The sequence below is a fragment of the Ictalurus furcatus genome, chromosome 22 (assembly GCF_023375685.1).
Source record: "Ictalurus furcatus strain D&B chromosome 22, Billie_1.0, whole genome shotgun sequence".
NCBI classification, from domain to species: Eukaryota; Metazoa; Chordata; class Actinopteri; order Siluriformes; family Ictaluridae; genus Ictalurus; species Ictalurus furcatus.
In genome coordinates, this window is record NC_071276.1 from 6669120 (window position 1) to 6690451 (window position 21332).

Genomic DNA, 21332 nt, shown 5'->3' on the forward strand with positions numbered 1-21332 from the left:
CCACTCATACTGTTATCTACTCAGTATCTACTACACATATTCACATATACTGTATATATATATTCAACCTCCACTTTGTTACTTTGCACAGTGCTACTATTTGAACTTCTGGTAGATGCTAAACTGCATTTCATTGCTGTGTACCTGTTCTGCGCAATGACAATAAAGTTGCATCTAAAGTTGTCTGTTGAAAGTAACATCATTTATAAAGACAACTGAGCCCCGGGCAGCAATGCAAACTCACGCCATCAAGTTTCACAGATCATTCCCGTTACTTCTCAATCATTTCCTCATTGTATAACTTTGCTTATTCTTTGTTTCATCAGAACATTGCAGGATTTTGTATGTACTTTTTAATATACAGACAACACATCTATGTTGACAGTGTCCTTGATGTTTCAGGGTCCTGCATTGTCAGTGTAAAACCCAATGTTTGGGTGACAAAACAACTTAATAAACGGCACAGACTTTTTAGTGTGCACTTCAGACCCTGCACTTTCTCTGAAACTATTGTAGCCTAACTACAGTGTGGGTAAGCGTGGACATCCAGTATAGAGGAAGCCGGCCAGCTGCAGAGGCAATGCACTGTAAGTGATACTAGATGAACCCTACAGACAAAAATAGAAAATGCTGTGTATAGGTTTTAAAAAAAGAGAAAGAAAAAGGTTGGACTGAATGGAGTTCATATATACAAATCAGAACTTAATATATAAACTGTATTACCACATGGCCTATATTTATTTTGTCTCACATGTAAATAGTAAAAACAGTAATGTGCTTGATGGTCAAATGGAATTGATTTGCATAACCAAATGGCAGTAATGAGGTGCACTCAAATGAATCCCTATCAGTCCCGAGACTTTCTGAGACTTCCTAATCTCCGTTCATAATAGTTTCATCATATTTACTGAATACGTGATTATATGCTTTAAACTTAAAACGGAATAAAAAGCTGCATACAGCACTGGAATGCACACTTACTCTGTTACACACCAATAATTTGATAATAAATTTGTGCGTTCCTAAAACGTGTGAAATGTTTGTTTCAGATTTGTGCCCTGTGGTTTGCAAGGTCATGAAAGGTCAAGAGAGGAGCTAGTGACTGACCTCTATTCAATCCGAGACAACGCCATTGATAGAAGACCCAGCATGCTCTATATGTCCAATCAATAAGCAATTATCACAGTATGCACACAGTGCTATTTCTGACTTGATTCAAACCCAGATGGTTTGAAACCAACCAGTTTAATACAATACCCACATCACATATTTTATTATCCACATAAGCTATAAAAATCCAACATAACCCACCAGTTCTCAGAGTTTCACACTGTGGTCATAGAAAGTGGTTATGGAGAGGAATTATGCATAAAAGTATAATCCATTAAGTAAGCCATGTCCAACTATAGTAAGAGCCAATGTTTATTTGACCCAAAATTGTATTTTGGGTCTTGAGAGAGGATTCTCTGCACCACGGCTGATTCTGGGCAGGTCCCTTAAGTCATCAGGGCAGAGAGGATTAGAGGAATAAACATCTCGAAGCGCTGCACTTTCTTTTGACTGTTATTCTGTGTGGAAAAGTGTTAATTCAGTTTAAGCTGCACAGAAAATATCATGGTTCTTAGTAAGAGGGATAAAGGAGGAAAAAAGCAAACTCAACATCAAACTATATACAAGTGTTTCTATGTTCAGTTTACTAAATGTCTTATGTAGCTTCTGAAGGGCGGTACTAAATGAAAACAAAAAGATCTTTAAACAAACTAATAACAATATACACCAATCATCCTGTTAAAACGTTTACACCCCCTTGGTTCTTAATGTGTCGTGTTGCCTTCTTGCGAATCAGTGAATGTTTGCACCTTATGTAATAGTTGTGTACGAGTCCCTCAGTTGTCCTCAGTGTGAAAAGATGGACCAACATCATATAGCCGCTGTCGGAAAGGGCTCAAATATGCAGAAGATGCTGGAAAAGCAAAGAATGTGCAGGACCTGGAGGATTTTTCTGAAGCTGAACTGCTCAGCACAAACAAAGGACTCATGAACAATTATCACAAAACATAAAAACATGTTGTTGATCATCCAGGTAACGACACACAGGATTAAGAATCAAGCGTATGCAAACTTTTGAACTGGTTCATTTGTGTAAATTCAGTTAGTACTGTGTCTCATGGACTATATGTAAACATCTGTTATGTGAAATTATTTATTCAGGGATGTACTAAATAAAAAAAACAAAATGCAATTTTAATGATCCTCTTATTTTTATTATTATTTTTAAAGTATTAACATTTTGCACATTCTGCAAGAGGTATATAAATTTATGAGCACAACTGTAATATTTAACTAGCACCTGCACATATTCATATGAAGCTTGTATATTGTATGTGTAACACATATGATGGTAGCATCTCATAATATATTTGCGTATATTTTTCCATATTATGCTTATTTATAACCACATGGAATTATCCAGGCAGCACTGCAAATTAACTCTGTGATTATTATTATTATTGTTGTTGTTGTTGTTATTGTTGTAGGTTCTGCTGCTGCTGCTGTTGATGATAATGATGATGATGACGATGCTTTGCAGTTGTGATAAACATAAGCAGATATACTGTAACAGATATACTTTTATTTACATTATACTAGTAGACATCTTACATTTTTGTTGAACTTTTGTTTGTGTGAATTTTGCTTTATTTATGTTTAGTTATCATTTATTTTATAAACTGTTAAGATTTCATTTAATAAAATATAGCCTAATGAGAATGAACATTTCGATCTCTCTTGTAGAAGAAGGGATATATTATAACATGAAAACTCAGCCCCTCTTTGTGCACATCTCCAAGGGATTTCCTCTAGTAGTGAGCGATTCACTATGACTCGGTTCTTTATGAACGACTCTTTTAAGGCAGATGAATCAATTCACAACCACATGGGGTTTTTTGTGTGCACACAAGACAAAAGGTGTGTACTACCTTGCCAGATAAACGTCACAGTACAGTGTTCCACAACACTTCTGGTCACTGTGGGCCTCTTTGTCATCTCTTGATGAAGAATGTTTTGTCGTTCAGACCATCCGAACATCTACGGGCCCTAAATGTCAATAGTCAGTTCCACTATTCCCTTTGCAATGATGCAGGATTCCCAATATTTCAATAAAATTTCTTTTGGCACGGTGGGTAGCGTTGAAGCTTCACGGCTCCAGGGTCTCAGGTTCGACTCACATCCCGAGATATTGAATGTGTATGCATATTGCCCTGCTATAGACTGGTGTCCCATGCCAGTGTATGGGTATTCCCGCCTCACTCCCATAAGTTCTGGACAGGTTCCGGATCCACCATGACTAAGATAAAGCTGTTACTGAAGATGAATGAATAATGATAGACACATCATTGTAGTTAATTTTGCTCATAGCGGAAAGGACAGTGCCATCAGGAGCGGTAGTTTACATTTTACTAATCAGTCCATACAAGATTTCAGGGAGGTTTTTTGTGTGTGTGTGATTGTTGCAGCCAAAAATGCTTGACGTTGCTACATCTTTTTTTTTTTTTAAATTTGTGCAATTTGTGGACGGTTTTTATTCTGCTTTTTTTGCGGAAAACTACTTGAATTGGTGAAATTGCACTTGCATGAAATTGTGCCTTTTGCACGGTCTTTCGCAGTGACATTTGTTGGTAAATGAGACCTTTTAGCTGTACTCATGTTCCACGCACGTGAATCGAAGAGGGACTTGGCTGAATGCGCGTTGAGATGACGTCATATTTTTTCAAGACGCGTCGTATTGGCCCAAATCTGCTGTAATTCTGAAAAACTGTTTGGTTTTGCGGTAATTTCTGCGATCGGACAATCAACACAGCCGATGCAAATTATGAGCATAAATTGGTGAGTTTGCATTTTGACATATATATATACACATAGGGCGCATGGTGGCTTAGTGGTTAGCACGTTTGCCTCACACCTCCAGGGTTGGGGGTTTGATTCCCACCGTGACCCTGTTTGTGCGGAGTTTGCATGTTCTCCCCGTGCTGCAGGGGTTTCCCCCGGGTACTCCAGTTTCCTCCCCCAGTCCAAAGACATGCATGGTAGGCTGATTGGCATGTCCATTGGCATGTAGCGTATGAATGTGTGTATGTGTTTGTGTGCCCTGCGATGGATTGTACCCCGCCTTGTGCCCGATGCTCCCTGGGATAGGCTCCAGGCTTCCCCGTAACCCTGAAAAGGATTAAGCGGTATAGAAGATGGATGGATGGATGGAGATATATATATATATATATATATATATATATATATATATATATATATATTAGAGCAAATTGCTTATAGTCAGACATTACTACTCTACACAAATCAGCTGCATAACGAAAGAAAAGTACATAGAGACTAGTATATACAGTAAAGCACAGTGTGCTGGTTGAAACTCATTCTGTGGTGCAAAACGGTATCGTGTTGAATCGAACGAATCATAACGAACCATTCGAATCACGTACAAGAGTCGATTCGTTGACATTTCGAAGCCTTTCAGTACAGGCCAGGCGCGCGCGTGGAGCTGTCCGGGGGCGGGCTTTCCGCTAAACCCAGCGGTAGGCTGATTCACTATCGATCACTCGGGAAAAGTCTGGAGGGCGGAGGGGGGAAGGATAGATTTCCGTACGGAGGACGATCGCGTAGTCTGTGTGCGTGCATGCGTGCGTGCGTGCGTGTGTGTGTGCGTGCGTGCATATGGTGTGGTCGGAGCACGGATTGATTTTCGCCTCGCCTCGCGCTCGCGCTCGGAGTGACCGTTTTGTGAAAAGAAGAACACTAAAACTGCGTGTTGAATTCCAGAAATCCAAACATACACACACATACACACACTTTCTCTTTTTCACCTCCAGGACTCAGATCTCTACTTCGATTGTTTGCTCGTTGTGTTTTCGGGGCGCGGATGGTGAGAAGCTGCGATTGAATGCCTTGTGCATGGAGGAGTGAAGTTGGAGGAAGAAGAAGAAGAAGAGGAGGAGGAGGAGGAGGACGGGGAAAGCGGAGCTCCGGTTGTTGACTCGTTTGCGTGACGCGCGGAGTCTCCGGGTCGCTCCCCATCGCGCGCTGGATGGATGGGCATGGGGCAAACGGGATCTTACTACCGCGGGGCTGAGCGCCTTCTCACCGCCTCTCTGCTGCTTCTCATCACCCTCTCACTGCTGCTCCAGACTGGTGATTACTCTTCTTCACTTTAATCCTCCCAGCTGAGTCACGTGCATAACAGCTTGTCCTAATATAACTGTAATAATAATAATAATAATAATAATAATAATAATATATGCTATAAAGTGTGAGCACGCGCTAGACTTCTGATACACTTTATGATACACTTTATGTAGCTCATGTATTTTGTGGCTTTTATGTTGCATGGTGATCCTCTGTGCACGATGTTTGTTGCTTTAAATAGATTTTCTAAATAATAATAATCACAATAATAATACTAATAAGTTGACCTGAAACTATATAATGCTTGTTGGAACAGATGCTGCATCAATCAACACTGAAGTGATTTCACACTCTTCTGACCTCAAGCAGAATGAACTGGAAGAAATGGTCTTGTTCTTGTCTACTTTCTTACACTAAGACCTGATCCTGATTCACATCGAATCAGACTGAAGCTGTGAAACTGACTCTGTGTCAAACTCAAGTGCTTCCTGTTCCTTGTTAGTCTTTTTTTTGGTTATTATTGTTGATGAGTTCATGATGGGACTGAGCCTCTAAATATGTCTGGTTCGATATTTATGAGTGCTGGCCTACAGCTTATCAATGCTCAAGCTCTGCCTGACTGCAGGCTCGTTTACTTTTACACATCATATGCCGTAAATCCTCCCTGCTAGCTTTTTTTTTTTTTTCTTCGACGTGGACAAGCTATAGATATGGAGATTGTATAGACGTATCTACAGGAATAGAAATCCGAACTGAAATTTTGTGTGCATTCGTAACTAGGACGTTTCTCCGTAGTGATTTTGGCTGTTTTTAACGTGTTCTAATATCCTTACAAGTCAGGAAATACAGTATTTGGATCATCCTGTTCATTTTATTTCTTGATCTGCAAATTGAAGATGATTAACATACAATGAGACTTCAATCTGCAAAAAATCAATCAATCAATCAATCAATCAGATACAAAACCTATATCTGTGTATGAAGATCTGTTTTTCCTCAGTAAACAGTGCAGGGTTATTGTCTCTCAGAAATGTGTCTGGATTTGATGCATGTTAAATACCTGTAGTCTGCGTGCATGTTAATCATGTTTGTCTGAAAGAGCCCATGTGGATGTCTTATTATACTCGTTTGAAGAGCTTATGGTTTCTGAGAGCTCGGGTTGTTTGTGCAGAGGAGAGTGTGAACCCATTTGGTGTCCTGGTTTCCTTTGGTCTTGTCTGTCAGCCATTCCGAGTTAAAGGCGGCATTAATACAGTATTCCTGCACAATATCAACTGTGTACTCAGACCTTTAGAGTTAATTTAACCCGGTTCCTGTCAGGGCTGCGAGATAATCCTAGCATTTGTTCATCATTATTGTGGTATTAGCTAAAACGTTTTACTAAATGTTTTATTGTGTGCTCTGATGAAACTCGGGCTGTTCTAGACAGTTTCTGCAGGGTTTTGATAAATCATGGCCATTACCTAAACAGTTTCGGTTAAAATAATGCAGGCTAATATTTAACTACGTCTAATCAAGGTTCAGCAATGCGGTTTTAAGACGCTGCACTTTTAAACATCGTATAGTCACAGTACAATATTTTGTCCCAATCGTGTAGATCCTAGACCATGGGTAACTGAGTACACCCTTCTTTAAACATCTCTAAGGTGTTCAAGGATTACAATTTGTCCAGAAATCTCGTTTTAAGTAGATCTTATTTGCGTTGCAAATTCCCAGTGTCACTGTATGACCATGTGTTTCTTAGTCGTCACGGGTGCTTTGACCAGCAGGAATTTAAGACATCTCTTAAGTGGGCTGACAAAATATTCTTTATTTCTGTTCTCGGCCGTGTACTTCTGCTGGAGTTGGTGGACTTCCAAATATGCAGGGAGTCTTGATTACATTTGACTGAGCAGAATGTTGTGCTGTCTCTTTCTGTTTGGCCTTTCCTCGTTTCTAATAGCTCGTGGCTAGACAAGATGATGGAAAAATTAATCTATTGTTATCACCTGGTTTAGACATGCTCCTGTTAAACATGTGTGGAAAAGTTCAAACCTATTTTTCGACGCTAAAGGTAATCTGAAATATTTCAGGACAGCTTTGGAGCTGGAGATGTCAGTTGGGACACGGTGGGTTATAAGCTCCCCCACTGTATGCAGTTGTTGAAGTTCACTCCTGGAGGAGAAGGAGGATGGGATTGGTGGTGGTGGTGGTGGAGGTGGTGGTGGGGGTTTATGTGGGGGTGCAGTTGACCTCTCTGCCCTGGCCAAATTCCACATCTTGAAATTTCACTCGCTTCACACACCGGCGAGGGCCCCTCTGCAGCTGAGAAGCGCCTGGCCACCCTGAGAAAATATTTCCAGTGGCTTTAATTGCAACAAGGGTGTGCTCTGTGCTCCGAAACGACACACTTCAGCCCTGCAAATTAACTCAGCCTGTGAAACAAACACCTTGTTTTTTTCTCTCCGTTGCTCTCTCTCACTCTCTCTCAGCCTGTGGTTTATTACGAGCTTGGTTTTATGATCTCGGCTGAACCAGAAAAGAACACCAAGGACTTTGTTCTTTACACGCCTGAGGCACTGAGGCTGTGAGTTTACATGGCACTTTAAAAAAAAAAAAGAAGAAGCAATTCAGATCCATGATGTGAGAATTATGACATGGTGTATGCATGTATGCTGTATATATACTATATGTATTATTTTGTTTTGAAATCTTTTCAGGTTCTAATTTGTTCAGTTCAAAGTATATTACAGAGGACGTATTGACGGTTGAGTCCGGCATCACTATTTGGCGGTACACCGAGACATTCTAACACAAACTGCGAGAGTTTGATTTGTACACGCTGCACTGCTAGTAATACTTTATGATCTGCTGCCCCCACCTGGGGGACCCCTGAGACATTCCATTCCTCACTCACTCTAAAATTACAAACAGCTTTAGGGGACGAAGACGACTGGCCTACTTTCCCTAACCCCCCCCAACCCCCATTTCTTCTCTTATCAAGTGTCCCAGTGTCATTGTTGTTATTGGTATGACTGTGGATCCAATTGCATGGCTCCCCTCATGACAGCGTTTTTGAAGTGGCAGTGTCAGGTGACGTGCTAATTGTGTTTCAGCTACCTAGCCACAAAAAAAACAGACTGTGTCCATGACTGCTGAGAATCGGATTAGGATCAGCCGCAGTCGTGAGCTTCAGGGTCGACCGTTCTGCACGTGTCTGTAAAGATTTGGTCATCCACGTCGTTCTGAATGTGTAGTCATGTTAGACATCTCATCTCAGAAGACTAAGGCTTTGGGCTACTGAACTACGGAAGCTCAAATCACAACAGCACCATGCTACCACTGTTGGGTTTGTGAGCGAGACCCTTAACCCTCAACTGCTTGGTTGTATCATGTCTCAGTTATATGTAAGGAGAAAAATGTCAGCCAAATAAGAAAATGTAAATGTGGTGAACCAACTAGACTTAAACAGGCATTTTCTCCCACTCTGAGCTCAGTTCCTTCATCTCGTAATGGTCTCAGATAAATGTCGGAGGGCAACATCTTGCCAATGCCCCACACATGCAGCTGGGTGAAGTGCTGGAGGCGCACGAGTTTGCCGGGTGACGAGGTCATGCGGGGCCTCTGTGAAAAGCCTCTCTGTTTGTGGGTGAGATGTAGGACATGCATAGCTAATGCGGTTACATCTACAGCTTCATCTTCTAGCATTATGTTTAGCTACCTATAGATCCATGCATTAGGACTAAGACTTGTGAACTGAAGCCTGTTTCTGTTTCCTGTTTCTAGATTTAACCAGACAGGATGCAACATAAGTAATAAAACCCATATTGCCATATTGACAGTTCATTATGCGGCCTTTCTCCTGCCATTTTTCAAAGCCTTTGCCTTTGTACCACAACATGGCTTCAGCTGGTCCTCCATATTGTTTTACAGCTTGTCAGTGAAACCCAATCTGCCCGTGCTTTGTCATGCCGGCTGCAGTGGAGGACGCTGGGCTGATCTTCCGCCGCTGGCTGCACTACGCCATCATCTGATAATCAAATCAGGCGGATTTGAATGGGCTGCTCTTGCAGGCTTCACTGGGAGGCCGCTTAGTGTGCAAGATTGAGTCATTACAGGCGTGTTAATGGAGAGGCTGCAGCTGATATCAGATTATGAAAGGCCTCTCTAAACCACTCTCTCACTTTCTTTCTTAGTTTTTCTCTCTCACATTCTCGCACTCTCTGAGGTAATGCACTTGGAACACACTTTAAAGCGAGTCGCAAGCTAATGGTGTATGAATGTTCTTTTCTCGCTCTCTCAGGCATTTTATTTTGTGCTGTGTCATCGCCGGATAATGGAGTGAAGTGCTTTGCGTGTGAAAATTGCATAATCAATAATGAAACGGAGCCTCTTAGCGTTTTTAAACAAAGACCACTGTGGCATGTGTATGTGGCGGCCAGTTGCGCTTCGGAGTGTCCGAAGACACCAGAAAAGTTGATGGACCACATTGTAAAGCATATTAATGAAAACATTTATATATGTTTCATATAGCATATTAATGAAAACATTTATATATGTTTCATATAGCATATTATATATAGTTATATTTGAAGGGAACTTAGTTGAATATTAGCCAACATGTGGCTGAAGCTGCTTATTAGCTGCGTATTTGTTGTCGGCTTTTTTGTATTTCTAGGCCAGGGTGTTATTTGGTATGTATTGCTTTCACAGTAGAAAAGCCTCCTCTGTTTTTATCCTTTGAGGTGCCGTTTTATTTGATCTTATTGGTGCAATAAACAGGCTCCTCTGGCGATAAGGGGAGATTTTACACGCTTGTTGAGTCGGCCGTCTCTCTCTCCGACTTTACTCTGCAGTGTAAAACACGTCCCGTATCTGACCTTGAAGAAACACTTGGCACACCCTTTAGACAGATCTGGGACTTATAGGGAAATATTTGCACATATGCACAGTGCAAGGCACACTACTCCTTTGAATGCAATCATGTTTCATACTGGGACAATGAGTAATTTGTAAGGCGGATGACATAACAACAACATAATTGCCTGTTATTATACATAATCAGATAATGGACTGTTTTTCCAACTTTGTGGACATTCCTTTGAAGGCCTTGTCTCTCTATTGTGAAAATGAAATGAAATGACTCTCACATATATTTGAGATGTACAAATGGATTGGTAAAAACATTTATTGAAATCATGCTTTAAAAAAGTTATTTCAGTGTACATATGCTAATATGTGGCCCTGACCGCATACGCTATATCAATTTGGACATGTTTTTTTACCTTTTAATTTATGTTTCTAATCATATCGTGCACAATTTATCTTTCAATCAGTCACGTAAACAACAAAAAAAAAAGTTAGGCGCATTATTAAATTCCTTAGCAAGAAATGTGACTGTAAGAAATTTGTAAAGCAAAAATGCTTGCAATATAATTCAGTATAATTCAATATAATTCATAATATCAATATAATTCAATGAACAGGTTTTATATCTAAGTAAGGAATAAAACATTACAGTGCGTGCTGTTATAGAAAAATAATCAGTGTTAAGCTGGTTATTTTCCTGTAGCTGCACATCCTGAAGTATTGTATACCACATCAGTTTGATTTCTCAAGTTTTTAATCGGTGTATCAATTAATCATTTTTCAATCAAATCAAAACTTTCTTTGATCGGTTGGTGAAAAGTATTTGAAGGGATAATGGGATCCGTAATGTTATTTGTTAATGTTATTAGATCAGTAAAGTTCTCACAGGTTTTGTGAGAATGGCTGAAATACATTGAGGGGCGTTTTGTCATTTTCCTTCTCGTCCTCTTCCAGGTGAAAGTCAGGTCCAGACTCCGCAGTGCCGTATCCAGAAGTGCACCACAGACTTCGTCTCGCTCACGTCTCACCTGAACCCGTCTCTGGATGGCTTCGATACTGAGTTTTGCAAGGCGCTGCGGGCCTACTCGGGTTGTACACACCGCACTGCCAAAAGCTGCAGGGGCAACCTGGTTTTCCACTCGGCCATGCTGGGCATTAGTGACCTCATGAGCCAGAGGAACTGCTCCAAAGACGGACCAACGTCCTCCACACACCCGGCCGTTTCTATCGAGCCCTGCAACTACCACAGCCGCTTCCATCATCATCAGGCTGCACCAACTGCCACAGGCACAGGAGTCCCCGGTGCACCGGAGCACGCACGGCCCAACTACCTGTTCTGTGGCCTGTTTGGAGACCCGCACCTTCGGACTTTTAAGGACCAGTTTCAGACGTGCAAAGTGGAGGGGGCGTGGCCTCTTATTGATAATAATTACCTGTCAGTGCAGGTAACGAATGTGCCAGTGGTGCAGGGATCAAGTGCCACAGCAACAAACAAGGTTAGTTGTCCTGCTGATGTGTGTTGTGGAACTATATTAGAGGAATGAACACGATTCTCTAATTATATATACATCAGAATGTTACAAGTTTATCACACCAAACTGATTCGATTTAGTTTTTCATTTCGTATGTTCACTGCTGTTTATAGTCATTTATACCGCAGTGCTGTTGATTTCTCGAATCTGAATGAACAGAAGCTGTTGATTCGTTTTGTGCATCAGCAGCTCAGAGAATAGAATTGTAAATAACAGAGTTATATTAATGCACGTGTTATAATGCGTAATTGTTTCTATAGTAACAGTTCATTCACTTTGACTTGTATGGCAGACGCGCCACATAATCTCGGGCTAATAATAAAACGTGCTGAAAGACAACAACGTGAAACGTATCATCGTTAATATGATGATTTCTGTAAAGAGACGTTTATTTAATATTCATGAAAGGAGACTCCAGTTTCGGTACTTTGAAACAGTTTTCCGCTTCACGACAGAGGACGTTGCGCTTTTTTGTTTCTCGCTAGCATGACAAGCACTGTTTTTTCATTTAAGACAGAGGAGAAAGAAAGACTGATGAGGGAACGACTTTTTATAGCTGCTATAATGTAAGCGATCAAAGGAACTAACTTGCTTTGTGGATGTCCCACAACTCTAAATGGAAATATGTAGTTTTGTTCTTTAATTAATTTTTTTTTTTTAACTGTAAATTAGCTGTGGTGTAAGAGAAATTGAATGTCTGTTATAGGAAAATATTAAACTTTGGGAGACACAAATTATCTTCATAAGACTTGCACAGTACATGTACATACAATAACAGGTCTGTGGTGCTCCCTTTTTATGGATGGAGAGAGGATAGGAAGACTAACACATTTTGCAGGGTTACTGATTGGAAGGTCGGGGGTTCAAGCCTCAGCACTGCAAGGCTCTGTGTTACTGATCGGAAGGTTGGGGGTTCAAGCCCCAGCACTGCCAGGCTCTGGGTTACTGATCGGAAGGTCGGGGGTTCAAGCCCCAGCACTGCCAGGCTCTGGGTTACTGATCAGAAGGTCGGGGGTTCAAGCCCCAGCACTGCAAGGCTCTGGGTTACTGATCGGAAGGTCGGGGGTTCAAGCCCCTACACTGCAAGGCTCTGGGTTACTGATCGGAAGGTCGGGGGTTCAAGCCCCAACACTGCCAAGCTGCCACTATTGGGCCCTTGAGCAAGGCCCTTAACCCTCTCTGTGGCGCTCTATAAATAAATAATAATAAAAGATGGGTTGCAGTTAAGAAATTATATAGCTACAAATTGCACCTCTATGTGTATACCTGGTGTGTACACACATACACTATAGATGCATTTTGTAGCTATACAATGGTTTTAATATGTAGGTAGAGGTTTAGTTGTATCGCATTAATTTGCCCATATTCATTGACTAGTTCAGACTTGACCAGTATAGAGAAGCTGGATGATGTCATGCTACTACAGTGTTACTAGTCCATACACATCCTGGTCACATTGTATTTTCTCACCAAACCAAGCTTTTTCTAAGCACTATATATGTTTAATTAGCATATTATGAGTAGCAGAGTCAAAAAATAAATAAATAAAAGAAACAAGTCAGTTAAAGCCGTACATGCCTGAGAAGTCTACGGGGTATGACAACTTTGACTGAGTGTCCACAGGTGCTAGCTGAACAAAGCACAAGTGCTCAGGTCTTGTGACTAACACGTCTGTGAAACTCTAATGTTAATGACTGGATATAGCCTGGGCTCAGGCGTGACCCTTAATAAGGTGGCCTTGAAAGAAGGCTCTGTCTCCATTTTTCCAAGTTGTATGGCTGTCAGACCTCACACACACACACACACACACACACACACACACACACACACACACACACATACATGTACACACACCAAGACAGTTTATTGGCTGCTTCATGCTAGATGCCATTTTATCTTTCAGTGATTGTAAATATTTGTCAAACTAGCGGGCTGAGAGAGTTTAGCGATACATGTTCTACACAAGTTGTCTCTTCTCACCCAAGGTCGAGTGAGGGGTACAACACTCGGCTGTGTGAGGGGTATAACTACCCACGTCTCATTTGTGACCTTGTGACTTTGGAGGTGGGGCGCGTTATTAGCGCTTGGCCGTAATTATTAGCACACACTGCTCGACTGAGGCCCTTTCAGCTGCCTCACCTAATGGCTAGCTAGTGGTCATTTTTCATCCATGTCATGGGAACAAAGCTTGCATTCATCCTGCACTAATGTAACGCCGCACATCTTGTTAGTCAGCAGGCTTCCCCTCTTTTCTCTGTGTTATGGAACAGCGTGACTTTAAATCTGTACAGTATGTTTGTGTGTTTCGTAGGGCAAGTGCATGCTAACAGGCAAATACATGTGACATCGATTGCTAACTAAACCAGCAAATATATTATTTTTATATTTATGGTTTCTCCTCTTAGTTAAATGCTTAAAACATTGATTCTTCCTGACAAAACATATATATAAATAATATATTATTGCATATTGTCAGTATTATGCTAATTTGGTGCTGATGATAAATGTAGCATTTTGAGCTCGGTTTGAGTGGCCAGAGGGTTGTGTTTTTTAATCCCAGGATTGATCCCGTGCCATTAAACCAGCTTCCCAACTTGGGGGGAGAAAAGTATTTGCCCCCTAGAGAATAAGCATTAAAGGAATAGCTTGTCATTCTCAGAGCCTTATGTGGCCTGTGAGGTAAATTGCAATTATAATGAAAATGCTAAGACCCCTCCTACTCCTCCTCGTCCTCCTTTTCTCCTCCTCCTCCTTCTCCTCCCTCCAAGCAACACCCCCAACTTTTCAGTTGAAAAAAGGCAATGCTGAGTATCTCTGTTCCTGCTTCATAATGCAGTCATAGTTTTTTAGAACAAAAGAACAGGAAATGCATTTTTAATTCATTTAAAAGCCGCTCTGCTTGGTCCAGACTTTTTAGATTCAAGTGCTTGATTAGATCTATTGCTGCATTCAGATGTGGTGGTGTTTAAAAAAAAAAAAAGAAAAGGTAATTCCACATGAATGTCACACATATGTTGTATTCACTGCTTCAGAAGTCACAATATTCTACTGGCATTGAATTTATGAGACAAAGAAGCAATGTGGTGTTTGTCAATATGGCTTATAAATTTTTAGTAATTTATGCACACAGCTGAGGGAAATGTTGTTATTCCTGATAGCTTGGTCTCAGTGTCTTGTATGACGAGTGAAAAACATGAATTCATATGCACTTGATGTAAAAAAAATTTTTAAATGAATGCAAGAGCAACTGACCGTGGTCTAACTTCTGTTTCCAGATCACTGTCATCTTCAAACCGTATCAGGAGTGCACAGAGCAGAAGGTGTACCAGGCGGTGACGGATGACCTGCCAGCGGCGTTCGTGGACGGCACTGTTGTAGGTGGCACTAGTGAGATGCGCAGCCTTGTGGTGCTGGAAAAGCTGGCGGGTCGCCATGTGGAGCTGCACGCTGCCTACATCGGTGTTACGGTGGTGGTGCGCCAGCTGGGCCGTTACCTTACGCTGGCCGTACGCATGCCCCACGAGCTTGCTATGGCCTATGATGACACTCAGGACCTACAGCTGTGCGTGAACGGCTGCCCCGCCTCAGAACGCATCGAGCTGCCTGCTCTCGGCCTCCAGCATGGCAGCACTCCCGCTCTCCCTCCTCTCTCTACTCCTCAGCAGGCCTTCAGTCTCGAGAGCGCCTCCAGGAAGTGCAGTGAGCAGCTGCAGGTCCAGGACATCTATTTCCACTCATGCGTCTTTGACCTGCTCACCACCGGCGACGCCAACTTCACCGCCGCCGCCTACAGCGCCCTCAAGGACGTGGAAGCGCTGCACCCCGAGAGGGAGCGCTGGCACATTTTCCCTCGTTCCACAGCGGGTTTAAGACTGACAGCAGCCCTGAATGCACTTCTCGTTTGCTTATTCGCCGCTGCACTTTTGTAAACAGCGTGGCCAGGACTGACTCGACTTTCGTAATAAAATTCACGGAAGCACGAGGAGACTTTGTAAACAATCAGAGCATTACTTGTATATATTGTGTAGACGGAGGAGACAGGAGACGCTCCTTTGTATGACTGTAAATTTGTGTACATGCCATTTTCAGGAGAGCTGTGGTGCTCGGTGAATTTTTTTATGTGTGTCAAATTTTTTGTGACTTTTGTTTTGGTGTCGTCCTTGCGAGAGGAAGTCTGAATGGAAGCACTTTATTTTTTATTTCGTTGCGACTACAGAACAGTGTTCCACAGAACCGCAGAGCTCAATAGTCTTGGATAGCTTGTCTTTTTAATACCCGCAGGCGCGTTTTCATTCTTTTTACTTGTGTCTGTATGTAGATAGGACATGTCTGACCATGGTACTCCACAGAACAAGTGAACGGTTGGTTATTTCAAGAGTGCAGTTCTTAGTACAGTAGTGAATAGTAACGTGGCTAGATTTCCAAGGATCACGGTCGTAACACGTCCACAATATCGGTCTAGATATCATTTCTTGTTTGTAGTCTAGAGCTCAATATTGTTGTTGGACTTTTGTGTAAGTGTTGAGTAAAATATGAAGTATTCAAACCAACACAGCAGACATGGGTTGAAGTAAAACAGGGATCTTATAAGGAACTGTTCAGTGGTCTGTTCTCCATCCGGCAGACCAAATTTCATTTCGTTTGCATTAAATTCAGTCCTGCATTTCATCAGTAACAATCAGAATGTCTTCGTATCCGGCGTGACTAAATATAGATGGCGAAACATTTCATAGATGGACGCGTATTTCATAAATTCAGTCTGATTTGATTTATCTTTTCCTCTCAGTGCAGTAATGGTTGGGAATTAAACATGCTGAAGAAACTAGATAAAGTGAGTCACGTTTTTGATTCCATGTGATTAGATGGAACTGAACTGAAGCTTTTCCTTGAGCCACTCTTGGCTCATGACCTTTTCTTTAGTGTCTTTATTGCCAAACAAGGTAGACCATCAATTACAGCAAATCTATTGTTCAGTATAATGTTCTCCAACCAAAGATTTTGTGTCATTCTGCTATTCTTCATACGAAGTAATGAATTTTGCCATAAAGTATAGTCACTGTGATTGCGGACATTATTGGCGTTTCCTAATTCACGTGTGAAGCTCGTGACATTACAGTATGCTTTGCGTACTGATGTCATGCAGGAACACAACTGGTGTAAAACCTTCTTTGCCAGGATTTATAGGCGAGCATCTAAGAAAGCAGGCTTTTTTTCTCCCCGGAAGATGCTTTTTTGGTCTCTTTTTAACAAAGCTGAAGGTTTTTTTCTGTAACAAAGCTCACTCTGCTTAGGATTTACATTTAACTGACTATGCCAGCAATGCTTATTCTTTACGCTGATTGCCTTACAGCGCATCCTAAATGAATCAACACTCCCATCCTAAAAAAGACTTGCTACTGTAGACTCACAATTGTACATTCGTTTGTTTGCAACTACTGCCAGTGCTGAAGAGCTGCTAACATACTGTGACTAGATTTTATTTGGAACACTGGGATTTTCTGTGATTGGCCAAATCCTTGATGATTATTGATTGGCCAAATCCTAGATAGGCTTTATTTTGCCATATAATAGAAAAGACCAGAGCAAAGCATCTGAGTGCAATTAACTGCAAAGATAAGCCTTCATCCTGTGTTTTTGCTTTGTTGCGTTTGATCTTGTGATTTTTTTTTTTTGAGTGAAATCTGTTTTTGTGAAGAGTGACTGCTCAATGTTTATACTTAAATTATTTATGAAATATAGTGTATTGTTAGAGAAGGTCCATATTCTTGCTGTTTGGAGGAAAAAAAAAAAAAACATTTCAGACGTGATTGTACTGCCACCTAGTGGACCACCGTTGTTACATCAGTGTTTTAGTAATGTTCTGGATGCGTTGACTGAAAACAAGGAGAAAAAAATGTGTTTTATTTAAAAACATTAAAAGAAAATACATACATTTTATAGGCTTTGAGTGGTTATTGATTTGTACTGCTTCTCTGTTCTGTATTATAGTGGTAATGACACATCTTACAAAAATGACGTTATTGTTATTTGCGTGGAGGACAGGGAAAACCCTTTATATGGTCAAATTTGGACATTTTCTAAAATATATATAGCTACCAAAACCGCAGGTCTGAAATATGTTTCTCGTTCACATGTATCTCAATCATTAAAGCTCTAACATTTTAAAGAAAAGTAAAGGGTTTACTTTAAAACCCTTTTAAAGTTCCCCAAAAGTGAAAACAGAGAAAGGTTTTCATTCAAATTCGACTGAAAGATGCCCCACCTACCTCTACGTTTATTACCTAATCTACTTATGGACAAACTGTGTTACTCCCAAATATTTAAGAATGATACGTTTACTAGGTAAAGAGTTCTCGCTGATTATCATCATCATCCACATCATGATGTGATCTGTGTCAGTGAGGTTATTAAGTAAGTTAAATAAATAAAAAATTTCTTGGTAAATATATTTAAATATTGATTGATAAGTCATAATTTTTTGGCTGTTTTCCAAACTTCAGCCACAGAGAAGAGACTGGTTTTCCTCACATGTATTATTACTTACTGTGTTATTAATAACTAAACCATACACATTCATGTCTAACAGCCATATGATTTATATTATGAGTGATGAAAGAACATCCATTAAATGTACAAAATTGAACATGCTCACAAAACTTGCACAATAGTCACAGTGTTTGGGTTTGTTTTTTTTTTAATCATTACTCAGAATATGAGCTTGACATTCCCTTGAATGAGAGGTAATTGAACAGACTGCTATTCAACGCTGTTTAGTGCTCTTCACCTGTTCTTCATAGCTTGAGGTTTATTTGTAATCAGATAACTCCTTGCTCTCACACCACAAAATGTAGCACCTGTGTTTGCATCAGACAGCTTGGTTTCATTATCTGATGGCAAGGCCTGAGAACAAGCCCAACATTCAAAACGCTCAGCTCCTACACACTGATGGCTGTAATTTGCCAGGAGTGAGCTGCATCCAAGTGGAATAGGTCTTCTACAATCTTTCTATGGAGCTCAGTTCTTCATTCAGCACTACATGACATTCTGACAGAGGCAAGAAAAATTACTGAGCATAAATAATAATAATTAAAAAAAACAATAAGTACATAATTAAAGAGTTACATCCTATTTACAGTAGAGAAGTAGATTATAATGGAGCGTTTACCATTTTATTATAGCTTGTGCTGTCATCAAGACATTGAAGACTGTGATCTTTACAAGGAGAATCCTAAGACATTGAATGACCAGAAGGAGAGTGTGTGCTCGGATAGCTGGTGGAAGGAGAAAAAGAAAAACTCTGGTTACTTTGACCCCTTCTTAAAACTGGCTCATAGAAAAATACTAAATATACAGTATGACTGCAAATATATGACTAACCGTTGGAAAAACTTTGGTACTCAGAACATGTGTGTTCCATGTTGCCATTATCAAAATCTAACAGGGAAAAAAACACTAATAATCAACAAATTCATTGCATAATGTATTTGAACATTGCCAAAAGTCAGCGTTTATAATGAATGGGTGACCCAGATATGTTAAAGTCAAGGATGAAACATACTCACAGCAATTGGACACAATTTCAGATGATGAGCTGTTGATTTACCTATTCTGCTCTTTCGCAATCCGTAGTAGTGTCCAGCCTTGACGTGAATCGTGCTTCTGTGACTGATGAAGCAGGTGTACGTGTCCCATTCTGTAGAAACTAGTGATCGAACAGACACTGCATTCTGAGCATCTTCTTTTCCTAGTATGTTATATAAGGCAGGGTTTGAGCTGCTGGTACTTTTGGAAAGCCAGGCCATCCCTCCTTCCCTGTGTAGGACATCATTGACCACACAGACCAGGATGGTCAAACCTCCATGGTCCAGCGGGATGTGGAAAAAGGGTGATGTGGAAAAGGGGGCGGCCTTTACATTCACCATGTTATACACTGTCAAATAGATATCATAAACCCAATGAACATCCAAGAATCAATATAGCATTGGCACACCAACAACCCAAGACTGAAGTATATATATATATATATATATATATATATATATATATATATATATATATATATATATATATATATATATATATATATAAGGATACCAGGTACTCCATAAATGTCTCTTACTTACTTGTTAGGAGCTGGATGACAAGTAGGCTGAAGAACATGATGCTGACTGGAGTGTTTCTCTGAGCTCTTCAGAGCCACACAGAGGATTATCAACTTTCAGTCATGTGACTTCACACCCACCTTGGATTCCTTCTTTCTACTGCGCTGTTCTTTCCTCTCTGCATAGACATGGACATGTTTTGGCTAAAGGACACAGATACATGTTGTCTTCTTTACTTAAGGTTATATTGGTCCCAAATCCTGCTGGGAATTATAGGACTAAATGTTGAAATGCAACTGCATGATATACAACCATACATACAATCATAAAACCATATATACACACACAATCAGAAAAATAACCATAAATGGGTTGGGACAGTACATACTAAACACCACTGTACAATAGGCTATTATTTATTGATCTAATAGTAAAACCTTCAAGCTGAATGCATTTTCTGACATGACAGAACATTCACATGTGTGTAAAAGTAAATGATTCACTGTCTTTCTGCAGGTCTGTGGATCACACCTGTTTTTGGTTTGTGGTCAACCACTAACAATGGTAGGTTTTGACAATAAAACTAACGAATTTTCTACATCTGCTTCTGCATTCCTGAACTGTTAGCCATCATATGTAACCTAACGTTTGCTTTCAAAGAATATTTTATATTTATTTATTATTTTTTATTTTTTTTTACACTTTGGCTGTGACAATACCCTGTCTAAACAAGGAAGCAGACTGAGGTGAATGTATCCACAAGCAAATTTGACCGACAGGCCACATGATTAATGTCGGAAAAGAATAATTCTTTCATATTAATGAACTTTGACTCTGAAAAAAGTTGGTCACATATTGAACAGAGGCTACTAAATCGATTGAATCGTATTTCAATCTTATTGTATTGTAGAAGATTTAGCTGTATGTTCAAACAATTTGGAATAGTTACCTTATGAATCTGAATCGTACTGTAGCTGAAACAGTGGTACCATCAATTATACAACAATTAGTTCCAGTCCACCAATATGACTGGACGAAATTGTTGTACAAAAGCAATATCGCGCTCGCAATCCTACTGTATAACAGCACTCTTGCTCATGCGATACTGCTTATATTTAATGATACAACACTTAGTTCACTAATTTGATTGGACAAGCAGTGTTCCAAGACTTCTGATATTTAGTATGACATTTCACTCTTTGTATGACTCCGCTTGCCTGTGTCTGTTACGTAAAATTCCAATGCTAGCAAGAGTTCAATAGATTGGAATAGTTACGACACTTACTACATCCTGTCAGTCAGTCTGTGTTACCCTGGAAACACACAACACTCTATCAAGCTGTGGCTTCTCTAGGAACTATTTTTGCTGAAGGAACAAAATAAATAAACAAAATATAAACAGCAAAAAAAATTCGTCTGAAATGTCAATTACTCCATATTCATTTCTTGTTTACAGAACTGTTGTATAAAAGCGATATTACACTTGCAGTTATGTTGTTATACTGAATATCAGCACGGCTGTGATCACCAACAGCTGCATCATAGCAGTGCTGATATTCAGTATAACATAATATCGAATTGCTGCCTTAAGAACCGAAGTCATATCGTATCACATGAAAGACCTCCCCCTCACAGACTCGCTCCTTTGATCGAAGCTGGG

The 21332-nt window shown here is 40.4% G+C and overlaps 1 protein-coding gene across 1 annotated transcript; it reads left to right on the top strand.

Annotated features, from left to right (window-relative positions):
* Positions 1-4587: 4587 nt before the first annotated feature.
* On the top strand, positions 4588-16042 carry rgmb (repulsive guidance molecule BMP co-receptor b). The gene is made up of 3 exons (XM_053610103.1): positions 4588-5196; positions 10993-11534; positions 14846-16042. The coding sequence occupies exons 1-3, from the start codon at positions 5097-5099 to the stop codon at positions 15497-15499; spliced, it is 1296 nt and encodes a 431-aa protein (XP_053466078.1). The 5' UTR covers positions 4588-5096; the 3' UTR covers positions 15500-16042.
* Positions 16043-21332: the final 5290 nt, after the last annotated feature.